Consider the following 24,022-nt stretch of genomic DNA (forward strand, 5'->3'; position numbering starts at 1 on the left):
CCGGTACCGGGAACCGAACTCACGACCTTGCGCTTGCCAGGCAGGCGCTTTTGCCACTGAGCTAAATCCCCAGCCCTGAGTTACCACTTTTGAACTTCCTCGTAACTTACTTTGATATATTACTTTTTAGCAATTCAGTTATTTTACATGAGAGAATTATCAAATTTAATGCACAACTGTTCAGGCCCTCAGTAAAGTGAAGAACTTATCTTTATGTGAATAAGAAGCCATTAAATAATATTTGACTCCAAAAAATTGAGGAAAAAGTAAACTAAACAAGCCAACACATATATTCATTCATCTAGTACAACTGAATACTAGGTAGGCTCTCATATGTGCCAGGTACTATGCAGAGTGTTAATGAACAGCAGTGAACAGCAAAAGCATTTCTCTTGTATTTCTTGAGTTTATTCTTCAGCTGAAGAAAGAATCAGTAAACAAAAAGTCACTAAAATAACAACTATAAAATGACTATGTTGAGAAAGGCTTTAGCGGAAAACTGTAGCACATAATGGTTGATTAGAAGCCACCTTTAAAGTTGCAAGATCAGCTGTCTTTACTGTAGTCTATGACTACATGTGTGTAGTGCATAGTGCTCATATTCTTGTGTGAGGTTGGTAAATGTACATGCCACACCCCAATAACTCTTTTTCATCCTGTATCCCCCCACTCCTTCCCTTGATTCTCTTCCACAATTCGTAACAGCTAAATTTTCGCAGTGGCCCACATGTCCATCAACAGGTGAAGTGATAAAAAAAAATGTGGTTTTTATACACCATGGAGTACTACTTTGCCATAAAGAAAGATAAACTTAAGTCATTTGTAGGAAAATGGATGCATTTTGAGATTATAATGTTAAGTGAAATATATCAGACACACAAACTTAAATATCACATAGTTTCTCTTATATGAGAAACCTAGAGTAAAAATAGAGAGCAAAATAAAAGAGAGATAGTAGCAAATAGGGAGATGGATCATTCCTGCCTTCTTTAAAGACATTACATACACACTGCATCTTGAGGATCAGGCATAGTTCAGAAGGGGAACAGAATGGACATATGGTGGCCAAGGGCATCCCGGGCCCATGGCTTATACCTCATTAATGTTGATGACATTTTCACAACACTCACAAAGTATTCACAGAATGAATGCAGCAGGCACCAGTATCCTTACTCTTTGTACAAGATTACATGTTTTTTTAAACAGGTGCATGAACACATTTTTTCTTTTATCGATGACTTGAATTTTAAAAAGTTAAATAAAATAATTTTCGTTACCCACCCATCCACAGTTATTAGCAATCTCCAAACAAAACTTTGCTTAATTAACATCTTTACCTTGAGTGATTTAAGTTTTCCTGAGAAATATAATATCTAAAAAGGGAGTTCATGCATTTTGCTTTCAAGAATCAGGTAATATTACAAATACACTTAGGTGGGGATTAGTTTTACGATTCATAATGAAAATATTCTGAAACTTATAACACAAATATTATCATGTACCAGCCTTAATTTTTTCCCATGAGCTGCAGTTCCTTACACCCAATTTAAGAACTGGTACAAGACTTTATTACTTACAGTTCAAGTGTGAAAATCGTGGACTAGACAGGAAGTGACTGTGATCCTGCCAGGAGGACGAGTGATCTAACCCACGAGTTTGGGAACCTTCAGTGAAGGTTTTGTCATCCTAAAAGAGACAACGTGCATCTTAGTTCAATAATTTCAAAACATAAAAACCAAAATTCATTCAAATGTACTGAAGTTGAACCTGAACCTTAAGATGCAAGCTACATCACATTTGTCCAACTTACTACAGTTACAATCCTTTGGAAAATAAAATGTGTGCATGTGAGAGAAAATATGTTTAAAAAAAGGAAAGAAATCACTTACTGCTATGGCAGCATGACATATTTCTTTTCAGTCCTTTTTCTCCTCTGAATAAAATTTATAAACATGTTCATAAAACTTTCTTCCTTACATTTACATTATAAATAACTTAGAAATAATTATGAAATCCTAACCTTCATCTTAAGGGTTACTCATAATACTACCCAGTAGATACACCATGCTTTACCCAGTCATTATTTTTCTTGGCATTTAGGTTATTTACAGTATTTTACTACTATAAATAACAATGTGCGAAATATCTTTAAATATATAACCCCTTCCATATTTAGGTCGATTCCTTATGACACATTCTTACATGGAAACACTGAGTCAATAAAAACAACCTGACGTTTTTAAACACATTTAGCTAGACAGCCTTCTATAATGATCCTATTAATCCTCTAACCCATTCAACAAATATTTACTGCATAAAATAGGGTATATAAAATATCTCTCTCCTTACATATTATATGAATGCCTCTTTCTCCCTAAATCTCATCTGAAAATGAGGATTACAATTTTAATATTACCAATTCATAGATTAAAACTGGTAAATTAAGAAACAATAAAATTGAAGCGTCAGGAACTCTTTTCTCATGAATGTCTTCTAATTATTCAGTATATTTTTTTGTTCATTCATCCCACAGTAATTTATTGGGTACCTTCTATGTGCTAAGCAAAGAATAAACAAGACCTCAGGATAGTTAAGAAATTTTCCAGGCTTATATGGGAGAACGGTGTTAAACAAATATACTACCAAACATGGTATTATTAAAAGCTATCATAACTGCTGTATGAATAGTAAATAATAGGAAGAACCAAATTTAGATGGAAGGCCCAAGAAGCCTCCTCAGAAGATAATACTGAAGGTCATATTTGAATGCGGAGTGTAAACCAATGAATCAAGCTGGTGATAACTTACGGGGGGTGGGTGGGAAAACGGGAGGTAGAGTGGGGACACAGAGGATGATGCTGCAGCCTCAGTAAGTGCTGAGGCAGGAACGTCTGCTGCATCCGGAAACTGAGGGCAGGCCTCGGGGCTTAGGTATACCGAGCCCGGAAGCTGCGATTATGTGAGGTGGGTAAAGGTCATGTTTAGGATGTCAGATTTGATTTTTTCTAAAGACAATCTGAAGGCAATCAAGTGTTTTGAGAAGAACGACAAACTCTGATTTATACTTTTCAGTGCAAGCGCTGAGGGGGGATCACAGTTGACAACTATGGGGTATGAAGAGAGGGAGGGTCAAGAGTGTTGCCAAAGATTCCACACGAAATAACAGCAGGTTGGGTGGACCAAAAGGTTTCTCAGAACATGGCCCCCACATATAGTACGGCAGTATGGAATATGACAATCTCATGAATTCATTCTCTGTAGCAACTTCATTTTTGTCACATACATTGTATGTAACTGCAAAGAATGGCCAGAAATAAAAGGTTATACATATACAAGGCCAACTTACTCTGAGCAAAAAGCATGTATATAATCCTCACATAGCTTGAGATCTTAACCTTTATGTACCAAAAGAGAGTTTACATCTATTTAAGATGAAGACACTGAGGTTTTTAAGCAAGTGATGTTCTAGTTCTAACCTATTGTGGGGATTTCATTATAATCTGGGAGCTACTTACCATAGGATTTTTGTGAAGGAAAGGATATACACTGTGTTTTGAATTTATTCCAGCAATTATTTAAGAATGAACTGACATGGCGAAGACCATTCAGGTGACAGAGCTATTAATTGTGGCTCATATGTGAAATATTAAAGACCTGGATGGGGTGGGAAAATTCATACATGGAAAAGAGGTTAGAGTCTTGTTATGCTTTGGGTCTAGGTGTCATCCCAAAGCCTCATGTAGTCATGGGGGGCAGGCTTTTCTGCGGTGGTTCAATCTAGAGTTCATGATTAATTTATGCTCCAATGATGGGATTACGGGTGCTGAGATTAACAGTGCAAGTAGTACACCCACCCTAGGGCAGGTAGGCTGCAAACAATATAAGGGACACAAAAAGACTTATCCTCTCTCCTCTCTCCCTTGTTTGTTTTAGCTGTGTCCCGCCACCATGATCTGCTGTCCCTCTGCCATATGCCACCCTGCCTTGGAGCCAGCAGATTATTAATTTAAACCTTTATAAACTGTGAGTCAAATTAAACCTTTCCTCCTTCAACCCTGGGTATCAGCTATTTTGTCTCAGAAACAAGAGAAAAGTAAGACAAGCCTCAACTAGCTAGAAACCCCATTGAATCATGGTTCAGATTTGAAGCACAGAAAAGAAAAACGTGCATGGTTTCCTACTAAAAGATGTTTTGATGATTAAGAGCCAATAAGAGAAAGGAAACACATATTTTGCTCCCTGACCTTGAACTATGAACAATAGTAAACACAGAGATGTAGATTTGCCCATCATGCTAAAACAGATAATATAAAGATAGCCTCAAAATGTGTCTTCCAGAGGAAGAATAGATATTTAAACACTATTCATTCTTTCCAAAAAATGAATTTACATATTAAAACAAAATCAACTGGTATCAAAATGTAGGTTATATCCTTTTTGTTTACAGAAAAAAAGAGCAATTGATATTTTCTGGGATAAAACCAGTTTCCCAGTACATGATTGTTAAAATATAGCCCTGGCACATCACATTCCTAGCAAATCTGGAAAATACAAGGAAACATTAAGAAGTTAAACGATCTAACAAATTAAAAAGACCTCATTAACCTAATTCCAGGTACATTTTCCATTTCTTATTTATAAATATCTTTGTATATTGAGATCCTCATTTGTTGACCATTTTCTTTCCTTTTTTCTCCTTTCCCCGCTTCCATCTTGCACTGGGGGATTGAACCCAGAACATGGCAATTACTACACATATGTTCTGTCATTGAGTTACATCCTCAGTTCTTACTACACGAGAATTTTCTCTACAATCATCACCACCATTGTTACTGTATATAAGTTTATTGTATTAATCTATTTTTATAAATTGAAGGTTGATTTCAGTTGTTTCTATAATAAGTAATCCTTTTATGCACATCTTAATACAACAACTTCTTCATGTTTTATTTATTTAATGTGTCTTCCTAAAAGTATAATTAGTGGATGGCACATTTTAAGATTGTTTATATTCATTTCATCTAAACATGAAGCTTATGAGTACAGTTAATATCATCTTAAATGTACTGAAATTTGTTTTATCAGAGTACAGTCTACCTTGGAGTAAAGGCAATGTATACTTGACAAATAATGTATAATTAGCTGTTGTTGGGCTGCTCTATAAATGGCAAGTAGGTCTAGGGAGCTGAAGGTTTAAATCCTTTCTGTCTCCACTGATGTTCTGCCCACTATCATCCTTACTCAAAGAGGAGTGCTGAAATTTCCAACTATCATAATGGATTTGTCTATTGTCTTGACAGTCATTCCAGTTTTTGTTTCATACATTTTGATGCTCTGATAATAGGTGAGTGTACATGTAGGACTCTTATTCCTTCCTTGTATAATGTTTGATTTATTCATCATTCAACCACTCATATTTTTTCATGCATGGAAAATGAGGACATTTAACGATAATTTCTGAGTTCTAACATTTTACATCTTGAAAGAACTATTAGAATCTTCCATATTACCTTCAAAAAAGAACCAGAAAAGTTAAGATTGAAAGAAAAACATCTCATAATCCCTTTGAAGCATATGACATATGAAAAAAGTACTTTTATATCTCCAATTCTATATTTATATTTAATCTATAGAATTTCTATATATGTAAATTTTGCAAGTTGATCATAAAATGTTTAACTCCTTATTGTTGACTCAAATAAACATTAAAAGAAAATGTTTATGTATTGAAAAGAGAGATTTTCTGCAATTTTTTTGATTCATTGCAATTTTGATAATCTCAGCTTTTGCTTTTTTTTTCCCTAACCAATTCAAATATCTTTAGCACAAAGATCTATTTTTACACAGTCTTAAGTCTCAACAAGCTAGGTAGCCAGAATTCTCTGTAAAAATTCTATTGGATGAAGGGATCTGCATTTCTTAATATTTTCCCTGGGTTTCTTCCACCTCTCTCTCTTTCATAATCCACATTGTAACTGGCTTCTTAAAAGCTGTTCCAACTTTACTAAATTTCTTTGCTAAACTGATATCTAGTGATTAATATTTAATGATCCCACAAAGTATTTTTCCTCTCAGGAATACTGTATGTTCAAAGTTTATAAGATAAATGATACATTTAATTTTTGAATTTTAATTTACCCAACATTTTCCCTAGAGCGAAGGAAAAAAGAACATATGCATTTGTGAATCTTTAGTAGAAATGTTTTCCTGAATCTGTCCCTCATCAATGTACCATCTCTCCTTTCCTGCTCCACTCTAAATTCTCAATGTTCCACTAGTGGTTAAGAAACCGTAACATTTTCCTCAGCATACTCATTCCTACTTGAAGGTCCAGTCTCAGCAGATGTCTTATTTAAAGCTTGCCTTTCCTATCTCAATCTACATGCCTGCTATTTAAGGTTTCCACCTCTGTGAGGGAAGGGCTTCAATCACTTTCATCTACCCATCTTTCCATTTACCCATCCCAGTGCCTCCAGCATTAAGGAACTCAGTGAACATCATACATGATCTTTTCTTGACCAAAGAAATTATATGGTGGAAGGTGAGCCACTGGAAACTGCTATATTCATAGTTTTTTCCATATAAAAAAGTAAAGTGCCAAACCAGATTATCTCCAAATCCTCTCACAACTAACAATGCATCACTTTGATTCAACATTTTTATCATTCTAATCAATCTGGACAGAACTCTTGAAAGGTTGGTGTATCTATCATTACCATAAAAAATCCAAACTGATTCAGCAACAATATACACCAAAACTATTCGTTCCCCAAAATAACAGATTCATGAAAATACTTTGCAACATCAGCCATTTGAAGCTCTTGGAGTTTATCTCATAGTACAATAAAGTTATCCCTACTTGACTGTATAAAATTTTATACGCCTAGAAAATGAGTAGTAAAGCCAGGTATGGTGCCACTTTCCTGTAATCCCAGTACTCAGAAGCTGAGATGGGAGGATCACAGTAAGTTCAAGGCCAACCTGCATACATAGAGAGACTCTGGGGGCTGGGGATTTAGCTCAGCGGCAAAAGCGCCTGCCTGGCAAGTGGAAGGTCTTGAGTTCGGTTCCCGGTACCGGAGAAAAACAAAAAAAAAAAAAAAAAAGAGAGAGAGACTCTGTCTCAAAAACTCAAAATAAATAAATAAATAGATAGATAGATAGATAGATAGATAGATTAAATAAACAAAAATAAAATTAAAAAAATCAGTAGTGAAAACCTTTCTGATATACTTCAGACTTGTCTCCACATGACTTTAATCTATTTTCAGAAACCAAATTACTCACAATAGATAAAAATTTATCATTAAAAGGATTCTCAGGAATTGTGCCACTGACTTAAAAGCAAAAATGCAAGGTGTTTTAATGATACTGGTCTCATTATAATCATTACTTATTCCCTGAAAATAAAGATTTTAAGAATGATTCTTTGGGTGAATATATTTGAACATGTCCGTTAAAAACTAATAAATTTAACCGGCATTCTTTATGTTTTTAGTAACAAGAACTTTCCATTTTTATGATTAAAAATGGCCTCTACTGGTGGATTTCTCAGAGTCTTTCCTTTTTCAATGATCTTGTTGAGCAAATTACTCAGTGACTTGTGCAAGGAATTAGGTTTGATACAGTGGGCTCTAGTAGGCTTAGCAATTAATATTTTCAACTAAGTACTTATACAGATTCGTGAGCAATCATTTTTGATGCATTATTTTCACATTTCATAAAAAGAAAAAAAAATTCTCAATTTAATTGGTGATCTTTTGTCTAACTTTTCTTTTCTTTTTCTTTTTCTCTCTTGCCTCAGCCTCCCAAATGCTGGGATTACAGGCATGTGCCAACACTCCCAGCCTTGTCTAACTATTAAAATACAACATGAAATCAAGCATTAAGTTAAGCATTTTGGCAGCATGATAGCCTTGACCACTTCAAAACAATAAAAAATGTATTTATATTTAAGCATGATTTGACTGTCTACAAAGTTTTAGATGTATTATTGAAGGATTACTGGAAAAATAGCAATTAAATTTTTGTTAGCATTCCAGAAAGGTTGAAGTTAGAAAAATATTTTTCAAAATGTTTTTAACATCAATTTAATATGCACTGTATTTAACATGTATTTCTGGAGTCAGACACAGAAAAGACACTGTGTGCTCCCAAATGGTGTACCATCCAGTAAGGTAGCATTTCTAAGCTTCAGGGTACATTTATTCATATACTTATATTACTATTTTCTTCTTTGTGTTCTTAACATTTTACCTTGCACTCTCTATATAAGAGAAGCCTAAAGAATTAGTTTATATTGCGGGAAGCACACAGGTATATTTGCATAGCAGTTTACATAAAATTTCCTACCAAAGCATGGAGAAGAGTGGCTATAAATGAGATAATTGGAGTGTCGTGGGGTTAAAGTATCTTCAAATTTCCCCATGGTTGCTACTATTATTCCTAAGAGATATCCATAAAATCACACAAATAATATTCTAGTGATCTACTTTGATAGTCATTAAAATAAACACATTTATGCATCACCTACAATCTTGAGTTGCACCAGGAGTTATGCATAATGTGCTTTAGAAATTACGTTATAGAAGACTTAAATCAGAAATAGCTAACTCTAGAAAGGAAGTGCTAACAGCTATTAATTGCTGTGAGCAAGGCAGACACAAATCGCAGAGAGATTCAGTGAGAGAAATGTCTTCCAGGAGCAAAATATGAATTTACATCACACACGTGTTTACATCGGACAAATATGACAAAGGGCTTTGGCTGAGGAAAGCTCTTATCCACATGTCCTCGCCTCCCTCATCTCACGCTTTACAACAGCTGCGTCTTTAAAAAGCTGTTGCAGATCAACTCTTCAACTAAAGTGAAAAATTATGATTTTCCTTTCAGGGGAGGAAGAATGGGAATAAATAGGTCTTTTGTGATTTTACTAAAAAATCCCAAAGTTAATTAAAACCATATATTTAGTATGTGTAAAGGTAACAAAAAGGGGATTTTTTTGGACAACATTTGTACTCCTCCGTGAATTCAGATTAGCAATGCTGTGTAACTGGCTGACTTTTGGACATTCTGTTCTATTTGAAACAGCTGGGACAGCAAGGAAGACTGTATGTCCTTCAGAAACTCAATTAGGCCGGATGGAAAAGAGGCCATGAAATGTTTCTTTAGTCTACAGAGAGTCAGTGAAAATGTGTTAGGTTCAGCTTGGCATTGAATTTTAACTATAAACCTCGGGTCAGGCTTTGTTCAATTAGCTTGGTCAGCTTCGTGTAATATTATATTATTGTATTTTTATAGTACATTATGCTCTTATAATTGTGTGTGTTCTCACTACTCAAAATCTCAACAGGTTTCTAGAAATGTGATCACTGTTGTCCTGGTGATTGCCTGGGAATAAACAGCAGACCAGCTCTAGCCTTGGACTGAATGAGAACTTGACTTGTTTGCTTCCTGCTAAACTCTCTCTCCCCTGGCGACATGGGCGTGCCGGCCGGATGCATCACTGCTTTCTTACAACACCAACAACATGACAAGTTGGTTGCCAACATGGTTCTGCTATTTCAACAGTTACTTGTCTGTCAACAGCAATACAGACAGAGCTCTACAACTGAAATGCTAATACAGATCCTCTTCCAAAGTGAGATGTGGCTAAGATATCTCCCCCGCCTTGCCATCACAAGTCTCTGCTCAGAAAGACTCGTAGACATCTTTCTTTCCTCTAAGTACCAGTGAGGTTTAGGGGAGCCCCTTCTTCCACCTACCCTGTTCTCAAATGTTTTTGTAAAGGCTGTAAATTGCAGATGGTGTAAAGCTTTCTCTTGTTATGCTCTTCTCTTGAATCCCCAGCACAGGGCTTTCTCTATTAGAATTTCCCTATTAGTATTTATTTAACCGGTAAGTAAAGAAAAGAATTTTATATAATGTGTAAAAGAAAAAAGATTATTATTCTAATTATTCTTTTCTGTAGAGCAAGTGTTCACAAATTTTTCTAAAAAGGGTCTGATAGTAAAATTTTAGACTCCAAGAGCCATACAATTTCCTTTGTACTACTCAGTCTTACAGTAAAGTAGTATCCAAAGGCAGCCACAGACTGTGTGAATGAGTACGGCTGTGGTCTAATACAATTTTATTCACAAATGTAGTTCGCAGGCAAGGCTCAGGCTACAGGCAGTTTGCTGACTTCTACTGTAGAACAACTGTGCAAGAATTATCTTTTAGAATTAAGATGATATAGTAACTATCCCTCCTTGAAGATCACGCCTTTGCATCTTTATACACCTGTCCCCCACCTCCATACCCAACAAGTACAATAGTGCTTTGGATGATGATAGCTGAAATATGTTTACTTAATTAAAATGAATTCTATAGTAACTGATTTCCTGGCAACACAAACAGTTTTAAGTAGAATCACTGAACTGAAGTCCGTAATGTATTGTTCTTAAAACTGTTCTAGAAAATGATGAAATGTTCTATAAACTGATGAAATAACGTCTTATGAAACTGATGCTATACTAAACAGGTACCTTCTCTCTTCACAGTTCTAATTTCTCTTCTCTGTAGCATTTTTCCAGTATATCAATGATTGATCAGTAATACTAATTATCTATAGGGCAAGAAATGACTAAACTAACTTTCTTACAACTCACCTAACCACAAGCTTCTTTAGGAGCTGTTTCACCTCTCAGTCCCTTTGAGTAATTATTTTCATGAAAACAATATCACCAAATAACTGTTGGTATCTACAACTAGTAAAAACTGTGGTTCCACATTTCCTCTCCAATGACTATAGACAGTACATGTGTAGGAAGGGTCACAAGCATGTTTTATGATGGCATTGTTCCACAGCAATATTACTAAAGCATTTTTACAACTTCTCCATTTCATCGATGACTACATAGTCTTGCTACAATAATCTAACCCAAAACTCCTGATTCTATGAGCAAGTCTGCGTAGTCATCGATGAAATGGAGAAGTTGTAAAAATGCTTTAGTAATATTGCTGTGGAACAATGCCATCATAAAGCAGCTTGTGACCCTTCCTACACTTGCACTGTCTATTTGCTAAGCTTTCAAACTTGCTTCTCACTCTGCCAAGTGTTGGCCTCTCTTACAAGCCAGGCCTGACTTTTGTCTTCAGCTGCAAATGTAATTTTAAACAGAATGGCAATGAGTTTACTTGCTGAAAATGTTAAACATTCATAGCTTTGCCATTTTCTGTTATGGAAATTGCAGTTATTTACAGCAATTTGGGTCCCGCTAGACAGCACCGACTCACCTAATACTAATATAGCTGTATTGGAAAATAATGTCTTCAATGTTTCACTTGCATCTAGCTCTCTGTTGAACTAAGAAATATGTGTTGTGTTTGTGTACTTCTGGAGAAAATTAACTTTTGCATATTGAAATATAATCTCGCATTTGTGACTTCTACAAAGCCTAACGGATAAGAGGTCTAAATTTATACTATGATAGTATGTAAGTCAAGTACAAAGCATACTAAGTCTATAACCTTACTTTCTGCACTAGTGAATGAAGAAAAATAGTGAATCCAACATGGCAGGGTTGCTGTGAGGATTAAATATGATACTACACATAAGGCACTTAACACCCACAAAGGCTGATTTGATATAGTTTGTTCTAATACATGATCAATATTTAGGGATTATCATTAGCTCTTGTTACCTAAACTTTTTTTTTTTTTGCTAAATTATAAATCTTTGCTTGAGCATATGGGATCTAATGGTAATGCTGGAGGATGGTTTAGGGAACTTAAAATTGCCATGTGAGACAACAAGTTTAGCTCTTACAGTCAGTAACACATCTATAAAAACAAAGGTAGAAAGAAACAAAGTCATAAAAAGTCATTTTCTTAAGAAAGCTGTCAATAATGTCACATAACTGTTCATTTCTGTTTGGGATGGAGGATGTGTAGTGCTCATTATAAGCATGCTAAGGAGGATGTCTGGTGCTAATTATAAACATGTTATGTCTTTATATCCACTAAGCATTCTATCCGATTACATTCCGGGAGGGAGGAAGCATTGTGGAAATAATTCTATTTGGCTATAATTACTGGATACATACAGTGTAATGAATATTCATATATATTAAAATTTGTAAGAATATAAAGAAAGCCAGAAAGACTTTATGTTTTTTTGGTTTTTTTTTAGTGGGGGGACTGTCTTTGAGTGCATATTTGAATATATATGGAGTTTACCTAGGTCAATGTTTTCGACAGAGGCCAATTTTGTCCTTCAGGAGATAACCGGTGATATCCGGAGATGTTTTTAGATGTCACCACTTGGGATGTCACTACTGAAGGTAGTGAGTAGACTCTAGTGATACTGCTAAACATGCCCACAATGATTAGACAGCTCTACAGCAAACTAGTGGTGTGAAATGTGAAATGTGATGCTACCAAGGTTGAGGAACTGCTCTAGGCTATAAACTAAAGTCAAATGGGTTTATCATCAATCAGAGATGGACACCGGAAAGGCCTAGGGAATGGTATATGTTTGGTCAATATGGTGAAATTCTCCCAGCCTTTGTACATTGATTCCATGTATACAAATCATAAGCTAAACTATAACATGGCATTCACACACCCTGGAGAAGAATGACTGAAAACGCTAAGACTATAGTTTACGAAGTACTGTGTGTTACTTGACCTTTAGGGGACTTCAGTGCTAAGAGCAGCTGGATTTAAACAGCAGGGAAGTCATCCACATGAAGACTTTTACCATCAAAGTGACCAGAAGTTTCCTGGCTCAAGACATCTCGAGCAGCATCAATTTTCAAAGACAACACAGAGTAACAGTGGTGTAGACTTAAGGCTTAGATCCCACACCAAAAATGATAAGCACAATCTTCAAGGAAAATCTTTTTCTTTCACAAGGTCCTTACACAAACACCGTGAGGGCTGCTTAAGAGTTTGTTGGCTTAAATATGGATAAACCTCCAAAACTAAAAACGTATATAAAGAACATTACCTTCAAGCTTTTGATTCTGTACTTGCTGTCATCTTGACACTGCTTAAGGGAATCTCTGTGAACTCTGTATTTAGAATAACTCCCATCAACTCTTTCAGATGAACACCGGGAATCCTGGAGAAAACAACAAAAAGAGTTTAAAACAGTAAGTGAAAGAGAAATCAGTGCTTCAAGTTAGTGTAAGAAAATACAGACATGTAGACAACAAATGATTATAGTCATTTAGAGATATATACAGGCAACAAGCCACAAGAAAAAAAGAAAATAGTCACTGTGGAGAGTAACATAAAATGGGTCCCATACTGGTTAGTTAGATTTTCTTTACAACTAGCCCTGATGCCATTCTGAAATGACTGGTATCCATTAGTTGAAAGGAAAAAGTTTTGAGTGACAGTTAACCAACCGAACATGGTCATTAATGACATACAATTTTGGATGTTGTATATTGTCTTCTGAAATAATACTTGGCATCACATATTCTCCTTGCTACTTTTAAAACTAAAGCCCTTTCATGTCACTTAGTCTTAACATTCTGTTTTCAAACTTAATGTCATACTCACTCATTTTTAAATGGAAGGATATCTCATTTGCCTTCATAAGCACACAAGAATTCAGGAAATAAAGAAACCATAAATTCTCAAGGCCTTTCTTTTTTCCCTTTCAATTTTTGGAGGCAGAAGAAATAGCACAGAATCAGTACAGCAACTTATTTAGATGTTACTTTCATGACTTAGGGAGAAATTAGGGAGGGAAAAAAAAAAGAAGGGCAACTGATTTTGGTAAGAAAAATCACCTATGGCATTTAGTGCCTCACACAGTTGCAAGGAAACTTAAACCTACGGAATGTTCAACCTGGTGGGAATTAGAATTCCAAAGTTCTCGTTTTTATAAGAAAAACAAAAAATGAACTCATGGAAGTTATGAATGATTTGCCTAGAGCTCGGTGATCTGTGGTAGATGGGGAGTTGGAACCCAATGTTATTCCTTTTCCATCTTGTCAAATATGTGATGTTTATGTATGGGGGGACAGTGCTTGCAGGAGGAAGGGGGCAGTGAGAGAAGGGAAGAAGGACTCAGGGCTTTGCCCACTTGTTTTCAGCCTGCTAATTTTTATAAAGTGTTAGATGTCTGAAAAATAAAATCCATCTCTCTTAATGTCAAGGGTTTATAGATTTTCATTTAAGGCTATGTCTATTTTTTTCATGAAAATGATTTAAGTGAATGGTTTCAAGAGGTAGCAGGGGAAAGCAGGAAGAATTAGATCCATTTCTAGCTCATTTATATACTCTAAGCTTCAGTTTCCTCATCTGTAAAATAGAAAAAAGAATCCATATAGGATATGTCTGAAGAGTACAAAAACTATCATGTACTTAGCTACTGTTTGCTGCATAGTATGTGCATATTTGCTAATTAATCTCTTTCCCTTTTCAAGTTGAAGGCTTCACTTTAATATATTTGAAGGTATAGTTCTGAATTTTGAAAACAAAAACAATTAAAATTTTACTGTAAAGGCATTTCCACATCGATATACATATATATATATATATATGCTAGAATTGTAGATAATTATATATGTCTACAACATTTGCATACATAACTAGACTTGTAGATAATTAACTACTTGACAATTATCTAGGATAAAAGTAATGATAAACCTTCTAGCAGTAGTAAAGAATGCAATTTTTGAATTGTACTTCTAAACACTGAGTTCAGTGAGGACCCCTGGGGAAAAGTATGCTGTCACTGGAGGTTAAGTTCTGTCTTTTATGCTGGTATAGACAAGACACCTGCTTCTCAGCAACAAGTGCCACGTGTTTCAATACTCCATCTTTCCTGTCCTTCCTTTATTTAGATGACTTATGTTACTAAAAAGCAAACAGGAGATAGGATATGGGTTTCCCCGCTATGCATACTAGATTCTATAAGGGTAATGGAAACCATATGGTCTTGGATGGTGGTATCGTAATTCTTTGGGATTTAAACTGTAAAATATAATCAAATCACAAGAGAGCATCAGAACTTTAGAAATATACTAGGAACATGTGATTTTGTCCTATTTGTACCAGTCTAGATTTCAGGATGTGTCAGCTTAATGCTGAATCTCACTTAAAACTGTTTAATTTCCACATTACAAAAAAAATACTTAGTGTAAGGTAATTTTAAAACAATGTTCACTTTGAGAACCACATGAAGTCAGGGCTTCCAATAAATCCATACGGCACAATTTGGCTATATTTCTTTCCCATGGAACGCTAAATAACATGTCAGATTTAAACAGAACTGCAGTCAGCTGTTTTTTAAGGTCAATATGAAATAAGAGGTTAGATGGTTTCCAAAGGGAAACTCTCACCATTGTTAGCTTTGGGCATGTATTTATATGTGTCATATTAACTATACTGATCCTGCCACATAAAGTATGAATTGCTAAAAATGTACACTTGCATTTCTAAGGAGATTGTGAAGATGTTCCCTGGGCAGGGCCTCTTCTGGTAGGACTGGATGGCAGGGCAAGATTATTTGCTTGCATCTCTCTTCTGTGAGGAACTTAATACATTTGCAGTAGGTAAATCCACCATGCAGTTAATTGGTTGGATAATGAAATGTTTTGTGGGTAGAGTTCTAGCAATAAACGGCATGGGATACGGTATTTAAAACTCTATGCAGGTTTGAATTGATGAAATCAGAGTATAGGGATAACCTATAAACTATTCTAGCTCTAAAACAGCAGTTTGTAAAAAAGAAAATAATTCACAAGTTAAAATTTTGCTCACCAAAAGTTATCTATTGTCAATGTAAAGGGTAACTACTTTTAATCATCAGGTTTTTCTAAATTATTATTACAGCTTGAATGGGACAAAAGAACTTCTGAACTTCTAGTGCTAGGATTAAGAGTTTGCCAGTGCTTAAGTTTTGTTTTTAGTCCTGCTTTCACAAGTGTCAACAAACTCCGAGAGCATGTAATGTTAAAAGTCCCCAATGTTTTTCGGTCCTTCTCCCCCTCCTACAATTTTCTCGGCACATCAGGAGGATGTCAACTCCTCTCATTCAGGTAAACATACTGAAAGAGACAAGCCAACTTTTTCTCACTCGAAAGTCTTTGAAATCTTCCAGTATGCTCAGTTTCTCAGGTACAGACTCCAGATGGTCCAAGGCCACTCGAGTGCTCTGAAAGACAAAACATGAGGAAACCAAACATTACAGAAAATTCATTAATGCTCTCAGAATCTAAATCTAAAAGTGAGATTTTTCCACTGGTACAGGCAAATCAAGCTATGGATTTAGAGTATTAAGTAAAACCGATATAATAGTATGTATTTCCAAGAATAAATACATCTTTTTAAATGAGAAAAATTATTTCCTTTCAAAAAGTATATAAGATTCATGTGCAAGACTGACTCAGACATAAAAACTCTTCTTGGATAATTGCTTTGAAGTGATAATATCATGAAACTTTCTACAGACCATTTCATATTCATATTAATTTATAAATCTGCTTCAGAGAACATCAGAAATAAACCAGGAGGTAACACTGAGAAATAGATGAATTTGCAGTTACTTATTTATAGAGCACATTAGAGATTCTTAAGTGTTACTGTTAGCAAGAAAAATATTCTAAACAATTATTTTAGTTAAAAGGGAAATGGGGAGTAGTTTTCAAAAGATAGGAGAAATATCTGAAATTAAACATTTGTGAGAGACATAGATCCTGCTGATTATAAATCAGTAACTTATTACACAATCTTTGATTAGCTGGTCCTGTTACACCCACCAATATAAACATTAAGAGAGAATGAACTGGAAATTATTTCAGAGCCCATGTGAATTAAGAGATTAAGTAGAAGAATAACCTTGAGACCAGAGACTAGAGTATGGATTATAGGTATCTCTGTATTTTTTGGTCAGTCAGTGCTAGATCTTATAAGCAAGCAATAGGTGTTAGTTTTGGGAATTTAAAGTGAGCTTTAATTGTTCAGTAAAACAAACAAAAATCTATGGCTGATGCACAGGAATAAAGTGAAATGTTTTTCAAAAAACAAGGACATAAATTTATATGGTTGTAGGGAAGTTAGTAGCTACATGATATTCCATGTGTTCTCTGACATCTCCCATTGGAATGATATTGAACAATGGACTCAGAGTGTGTCACTTTTGGACTGAAACAGTTAAACACCTGTGTGTTCCTTCTTTTACCTCAAATCCTGCCCTGAGAACTTTAGAGACCACAAACTCCATAAGGCATAACTATAAAACAGGAGAAAGCAGCCCACCCTACTGGACTTGATTTGAGTGAGACAACCACCTCTATTTTGTTGAGCCATAAGATTTAAAGGTTTTTTTACATATTAATGCATGATGCAGCATTATCACAAATAATATCTACACTGAAAATTAATCTAATAGTAGACTAAGCAGGAAATAGTAGACTAATCAGCTAATCTATCTTTTTATCAGATGAGGGCTCTAAACTGTGACTATCCAAGAATTTTTTGTCTCAGGATGGGTTCAGCATTCTTTCCTTGTGCTTTGAAATTCCCTATTTCCCTCCAAAAAGTCCTTTACCTGGCACCTCCAATCCTGGGCCTCGCTGATGCAGTTTATCCAGAGCATATATTTTGTGTCTCCCACACGGTTTGGATGCAGGCAAGAATGGAGACAGAAAGTTAAGACTCTAACGTGTTATTATGGATACTTCTGAGGTATCCATTTCTACCTCCTTGTTCTGAAGTAATTATTTCAATTCAAAAAGCCTTTCTGGAATTCTCCAGAATGCAAGATGCTTGCTGCCCAACGCCATCTGCTTGGCAAGCACTAGGGTTTTAGCTTTTTTGTTCTGACATATCTTACCACTGCTCAGTGTTCTGAGACCTGGAGAGCTCACTTTCTCTTAGTTTTGTCACATGTTAATCGGTGCTTTTATTTCTTCATGAGCTTAATTTTGTGATGTGATTTTAGAAAGCAGGGTATGAACACTCCTACTTCACCATTTTGAATAGAACGTTGCATGGACTTTTTCTTCAAGTTCATGTACTTCTTTTCCATGGTCCATTTACAAGATTTGTTCCTTCTGCTTAATGTTGATATTATTGCTAGTGCTATTGAGTGTACTTTCAAACTGCATGTATTTTAAGTAACTTAATTTACTTTTTCAGGTGTAGGAAAGAGTCATCAAAATGATGTATTTCTTAATACAGGCCACAACAAGTAGGTTTAGGAGAGCATGTTATTTTAGCCACCATTTATACTATATTTATTTAAATAATGTAATTATGTATTTCCTAAGAATAAGCAAAACATTATAAACAATAAAATACAAAGTATTAAGATTTTAAGACAAAACTGCATGCATGAATAAAACCCTCTTCATAAACACAGACTCTGATAAGAGTTGTAGTATTAACATTTTACCCCATTAACATTTCACCCCATATTTTTCTCATTCAGAAATAATTCTCTGAACATGGGTTAAGTACGTTAAACACATTTTAGTATCAAAATAAGCAAATAATCTCATTGTCCACTATATAGCCAGTATGTTATGCAAATATTGTTGCTTAAATTTTTCAACAAACCAAGTGACTGGGTGAAAGTATTTTTTTGATTGCATGTACTCATACATCAATTTATTTGGAATATTTTATGTATATAATCAAATGACTACATTTTTGTGAACGAATCTTGAAAACTATCTTGGTTCTTTTTTTCTTAAGTGCAGTTCTTTTATGCTTTCACTCCCCATACCCCTCTAGCCCAACCTCATGTTTTCATTGACTGATTTTGATACTTTCCCATCATTTATTTCAGTTGTGGCTTATGTTCCACTTGTGTATTACTTCAATATGAGAAATACTCTCTGGTACATAGACCTCTCTCTTTAATTTTATATTCTAGTCAATCAGTTAACAAGTGTGTACACCAGATATCACAGAAAGATCAATAAGACATGGATTATACATTTTCTGTTTCTTCAGGATACTGTAACTACCAAGTGGGGATGCATATGCAAAACATGTAAGAATTACACAATGAAAAAGTAAATTGCAGTTATTTTAAAGAAATTTATAAATTTCAGTCTTTTGTAGGAAAATAGATGTGCCTTGACAACACAGTGTTAAATGAAATCAATCAGTTACACATGCTTAAATATCACATGGTTTCTCTTACATGAGAAACCCAAAAATGTAATTAAATTAAAAAGCAAAAAAAGAGAGATAGATCATAGGAAATACTGAGATAGCTCTTTTGCAAAAGGTTAAGGCAACCAAGAGATGGAGGGATGGGGAGGGGAAGACAGGGTAAGAAGCTGAAAAAAAGAATTAAGACGCGTTACACACATTACCAATTCCCTAAGATGAATGGAATCATTATGTACTGCAAACATGAATAATCATAAAAATAAAATGTAAAAAAAATCAATATACAGATGGTGGTACTTCTAGGGTGTCTGCAGCAGTAAGATATGAAGTAATGAGGATAATATATCCAGGACTCCAGGAATCTCATCATACAACATCATGATGATGTGATTTGGGGAAATATTTTCATTTTCTCGCCTTTGTATGTACATATATGTACAAAATCTTTAATCTTAACACACTCATGCTTCCATTTCTTTTAATGTGTGACTGGCCGAAGTTGTAGTTAGCATCTTATCATACTACATGTCAATTCAAATTATTTTTTTCTTCAAAACTAGAAGTAGTATAGAGACGAGATCCATAAGGAGGCAAATATTTGAAAATAAGAACGGTTGCTTTTCGAAGACTATTAATATCATCTCAGTTCCTAAGGCAAATATCTCGTCAAGTCAGGGAAACTTGTTAGTTTTAAGCCAGTCAATTTTTTTTGCGTTATGTTACCTAACGCTTTAAAGGGATGGACAAATCTCTGCTGTTAGAATTAAGAAAGCAATTATTTCAGTACATTTCATTAATGGCATTAGCAAATGACAAGAGCACTTAATTTGTCTTTAATTTTCTTAATTCAGTTTTTTAAAATAAGTAAACTAGATGTGCACAAAAAGATTTTAAAATGTTTCTTTTCTGAAAACATTAAGATATACTAAATTTGACACCAAATTTGAAGATAAAGAAGAATTTACTGAGAGACTTCACTCCATAAAAAACAAATACATTGAGTGTATCTGGTTTATCTCAGAGGCTTGAACAGCTGGACTTCAGCAGCCTGGAAGCACTAGAAAAGCAGAGGATCCTTTCATCTTAATCCTGTTTAGGAGCATGAGGAAAGACTAAACCGCAAAAATGTAATTAAAAAATTGAATTATATTTTAACATAGAAAAAATTTTTAAAAATTGAATTACATTTTAATCCACTTCCTATTCATTGCACACTCTGTGAGGTAGATATTACTGTTATCAGCATTATAGATATTAGACAATTGAGAATCAGAGTTTAAGAAACTCGTCACATCCACGAAATGGCAAAACTGGTAAGCAAATGCAGGCAATTTGAGTGTGAAAATGGCAATATTCTTATGATAAAAGTATGATCATGGCAAATCAAGTTAAAAAGGAAGTAGACAGCAACCAGAAGCTGTAATGCTAAGTGCTCTTTGAAAATTCCTAACCCTTCTCTAGCTATCAGTTCTTCAAACCTTCAGTCAGAATTTGAAGATTTATTCTTGATGGGTACATTCGGTTAGAGTTAAGATGAAATTGTAAAGAATTTTATCTTGCTGGTGTTGAGCAGCCTCGGCTCAGGACCATGTGTCCAAGCAAACACACACACACACAGAAATGAATCAGCATAGCCTTTCTGTTGATAAGTGGATGCCATGCTAAGTGCAAGAAGAGTTTTACGACACTAACATTTTCTTTCTTTCTTTCTTTCTTCTTCTTCTTTTTTTTTTTCTTTGTAAAATATAACACTACCACAACACACTGTTGGGCCTATAAGATGTACCTCAAATAAATGCTGTGTGAATGAAAACAAAGGCAGAGTTGCTATGTTCCAATAAAACCATGTACCTTCACCTCTTTATTAAAAACTCGCAAATCAGAATTCGCTGTTTGACTTACTTTCCCCACAGTAAGAGCAAGATCAAGCAGTAGAAGCAAGAGTGAAATTTAGAAAGCCTGTCTACTAGGCCCTCTGGCTTTTGCATCTACAGAAGTGTGCAGGTGTCTGTTGACAAGGGCAAGGAATAAAGTGCCAGTTTTATTATTCCAAAATCTCAACACACATCAAACCCCTATGTGAAGCAGTGGAGCAGTTTGTACTGGTCCACAGTAATTTTTTCTTTGATATTCCTCTGTTTCAGACTAGAGGGAAATTGTATCATACAGTAGGACAACCTAACTAGCAGCAATTAGGAATTAGAGAGGAGAATGCATTGCAAGTCTTAGATTCCTGTCTCCTGTAGAGAATACCTAAGGCACAAATTTAACCACAGGAATATTTTTGTTTTATATTATTTTATATTATATTATTTTCTTTGTGAAAATGCACGTCTGTTTACTTTCTCATTAACATATTATTGTCTTTGTAAAATGCACATCTGTTTACTTTCTTATTAACATTCAGCACATACAATTTTCTTATAATGCTAGTAAAATTATAAGTATTTTGAGGTTTTGGTGATAAAGGAGATGCCATCTATATTTTTATTTTAAAAATAAATGTGTACATTTTTGGCACAACACACGTCAAATGAGGCTATGAAGCAGTTTATTTGGGTTCAAAAATGCAATTCTATTTCATTTGGAAAGAGATCCACTGCAAAACTTTCTTGACAAATGGCTGAAAGGTGGTGAAAGGACGTGAGTAAACACATTTCAAGGAGAGGAAGGCTGAGATCATAAAAAGGATAGACTGTATGCTTTTCACTGGTGGGCATGCGATCCAGCACAGCTGTATTGGCTTTCTAGGGCCCCGTTTCCCTGCAAACCGTCTAAGACACTCACTGGAATCAAACCGAACAGTAGCGGAGAAAAGGCCTGCAAAGTCCTACACTGTTGATACACATCCTTCAAGAGTCCCAGTGAAGAAAGCTGTGTGCATTTCTTGGAATATCAGAAGAGCCCACTATTTATAGACTGTGCACTTTAAGAGAGTGAATTCATAATCCACTTAGAGGTGTTTAATATGTGTCTTGGGGTGAGAGGGCACATAGGCTTGTTAAATAAAAATGCCAGTTAACGTGGTAACATGAGATCAGAGTCTATATCTGGCCTAAAATCCAAAGAATTTTTGTTAACAAATTCTTCTTGTCCTCATATAACAGCATCTGGCCAAAGATGGTAGGTTTCCTTTTAAAAGTTGTGAAACTTGAATCAAGGCAGCCCATCTTCACTAGAAAACTTGAGTACAGAAGGCTTTCTAGGTATTTTCCAACTCTCATTCACATTATTTTTTTTCCAAGAGAAGAGCTATTTGAAATACTTGCATTTCTGGGTTATTATTTCATATTACTAGACATAATCAAATTATGAACTGAAGTCAACCTGTTAGATTATTATTATCTTAACAAGAAGCAGTATTCTCTCCAGATGAATGATTTAGGGGGATTTTTTTTCCCAGTAAGAAAACACCAAGAAGGAGTTGAAGGAAGGAAGACAGGGAAAATACACACTTTTCTTCTCTAGAGACCCCTGACCTTGTCTCCTTAAATATTGTTCTTTCCACTCTCTGATGTAAAGAAAAAATAACACATGGAAAAAATGATGACTTATTGAATGTGAGGAACAATGCATTCACTGCTTATAACCTTATGAGTAATTTGAGATCTATAATCTGTTTAATGGAAATTGATTTATTTCTTAAAATTGAAACTAAAATATACTCATAAGGAAAGAAATCTAAGAATATTTTTTAAAAAACAACAAAAAATCCAAACCCAAACCAAACATGTTTGCATATTAATGATGGGAGAATAGAATGAAGGGTTTCTTGGAAGAAATGGAGGTTAGTCATTTCTGTAAAGAAGGGCAAACGTAGGTCCCAGACTTGTGCTCCCAGGTAGCTTATGAAAAACACTGGTGAGATGACAACACCAGCACCCTGGATTCGTGGCTACATATAGTTCCAGTAATGCGACTTACCTGTGTTTTGGGTGTGGGGAATATGCCTTCGCCCTGCCCTTCTAAGCTGCAATTTTCTATTTATAAAGTGAAGATAAATAATGATGGTTTTCCATTATCCTACATGCACAGGGTATCTGCTTATCGAGTAAAAGAGTGAATGTGAAACTGTACTGAAAATTGTAGGCATAAAAATGCTGGATATCTGAGGCATTATCAACTTCAGTAACTTTCAGAGAAAAAGAGCTCAGTGACAATCTACTATTATAGCTAATAAAAAATTAGTCAACAGAGTCCAAAGCAGATACAAAGTGATCTTCATTAAAACTATACACATTATTTGGTTAACACTTTTCTCCTCAATGCTGAGTAGTTTTAATCATATAGGAAATTTGAAAGAAATTAACTGAGTACCCATACCCTCGCACCTAGATGCTACTAATAACAGTGTTACATTTGTTTCATCAATATAAATCCATCTATCTACTAACCTAACTTGTATTTTGGATGTGTTTTGAAGTATGGCACGTTTCCCACCTACTTCAGTCTGCATCTCACTAATTTTAGTTCATTGTTTTTTAAAATATTTGCATGATGAAATGTATAAATCTTGAAGGAATTGGTTAACTTTTATTATGTTCCATACAGTAGCCCAGCCATTATTTCTGCAGGGAAGTCTCCCCTGCCTCCTCGGAGTCTATCAAAAGAGCTCTCCATCATCCCATGAGCCCTGCTATGGTAACACTTGTCAGAGGATTAATTAATTTATTTGGGTAACTGTTTGATTGATGTTTGTCTCAATACTAGGCAATAAGCATCACAAAGGTGGAAACTGTTTTCCTAGCACTCTACCCAGTGTATGCTATAGAACAGGGATTCAATAAATGCTTCTTAAGTGAATTAATAATGAATAGTACTTAGTGAAAGAAAGGTTTTCATATTTATTCAACCTGCAAATATGGATTGAATGCTAATTACATATTGAACATTGTTT

The 24,022-nt window shown here is 34.9% G+C and overlaps 1 protein-coding gene across 1 annotated transcript in view; it reads right to left on the minus strand.

Moving 5' to 3' along the window:
- Positions 1-24,022, minus strand: part of Cep128 (centrosomal protein 128kDa) — a 407,188-nt gene that overhangs the window by 7,159 nt on the left and 376,007 nt on the right. Inside the window, exons 22-24 of the mRNA XM_005390234.2 lie at positions 16,079-16,156; positions 12,992-13,105; positions 1,578-1,686 (exon numbers count right to left, since the gene is read on the minus strand). Coding sequence (XP_005390291.1) covers positions 1,578-1,686; positions 12,992-13,105; positions 16,079-16,156 — 301 coding nt within the window. The remainder of the gene's footprint in view (positions 1-1,577; positions 1,687-12,991; positions 13,106-16,078; positions 16,157-24,022) is intronic.

This window comes from Chinchilla lanigera, unplaced genomic scaffold (genome assembly GCF_000276665.1).
Source record: "Chinchilla lanigera isolate Chin_1 unplaced genomic scaffold, ChiLan1.0 scaffold00037, whole genome shotgun sequence".
Lineage (NCBI taxonomy): Eukaryota > Metazoa > Chordata > Mammalia > Rodentia > Chinchillidae > Chinchilla > Chinchilla lanigera.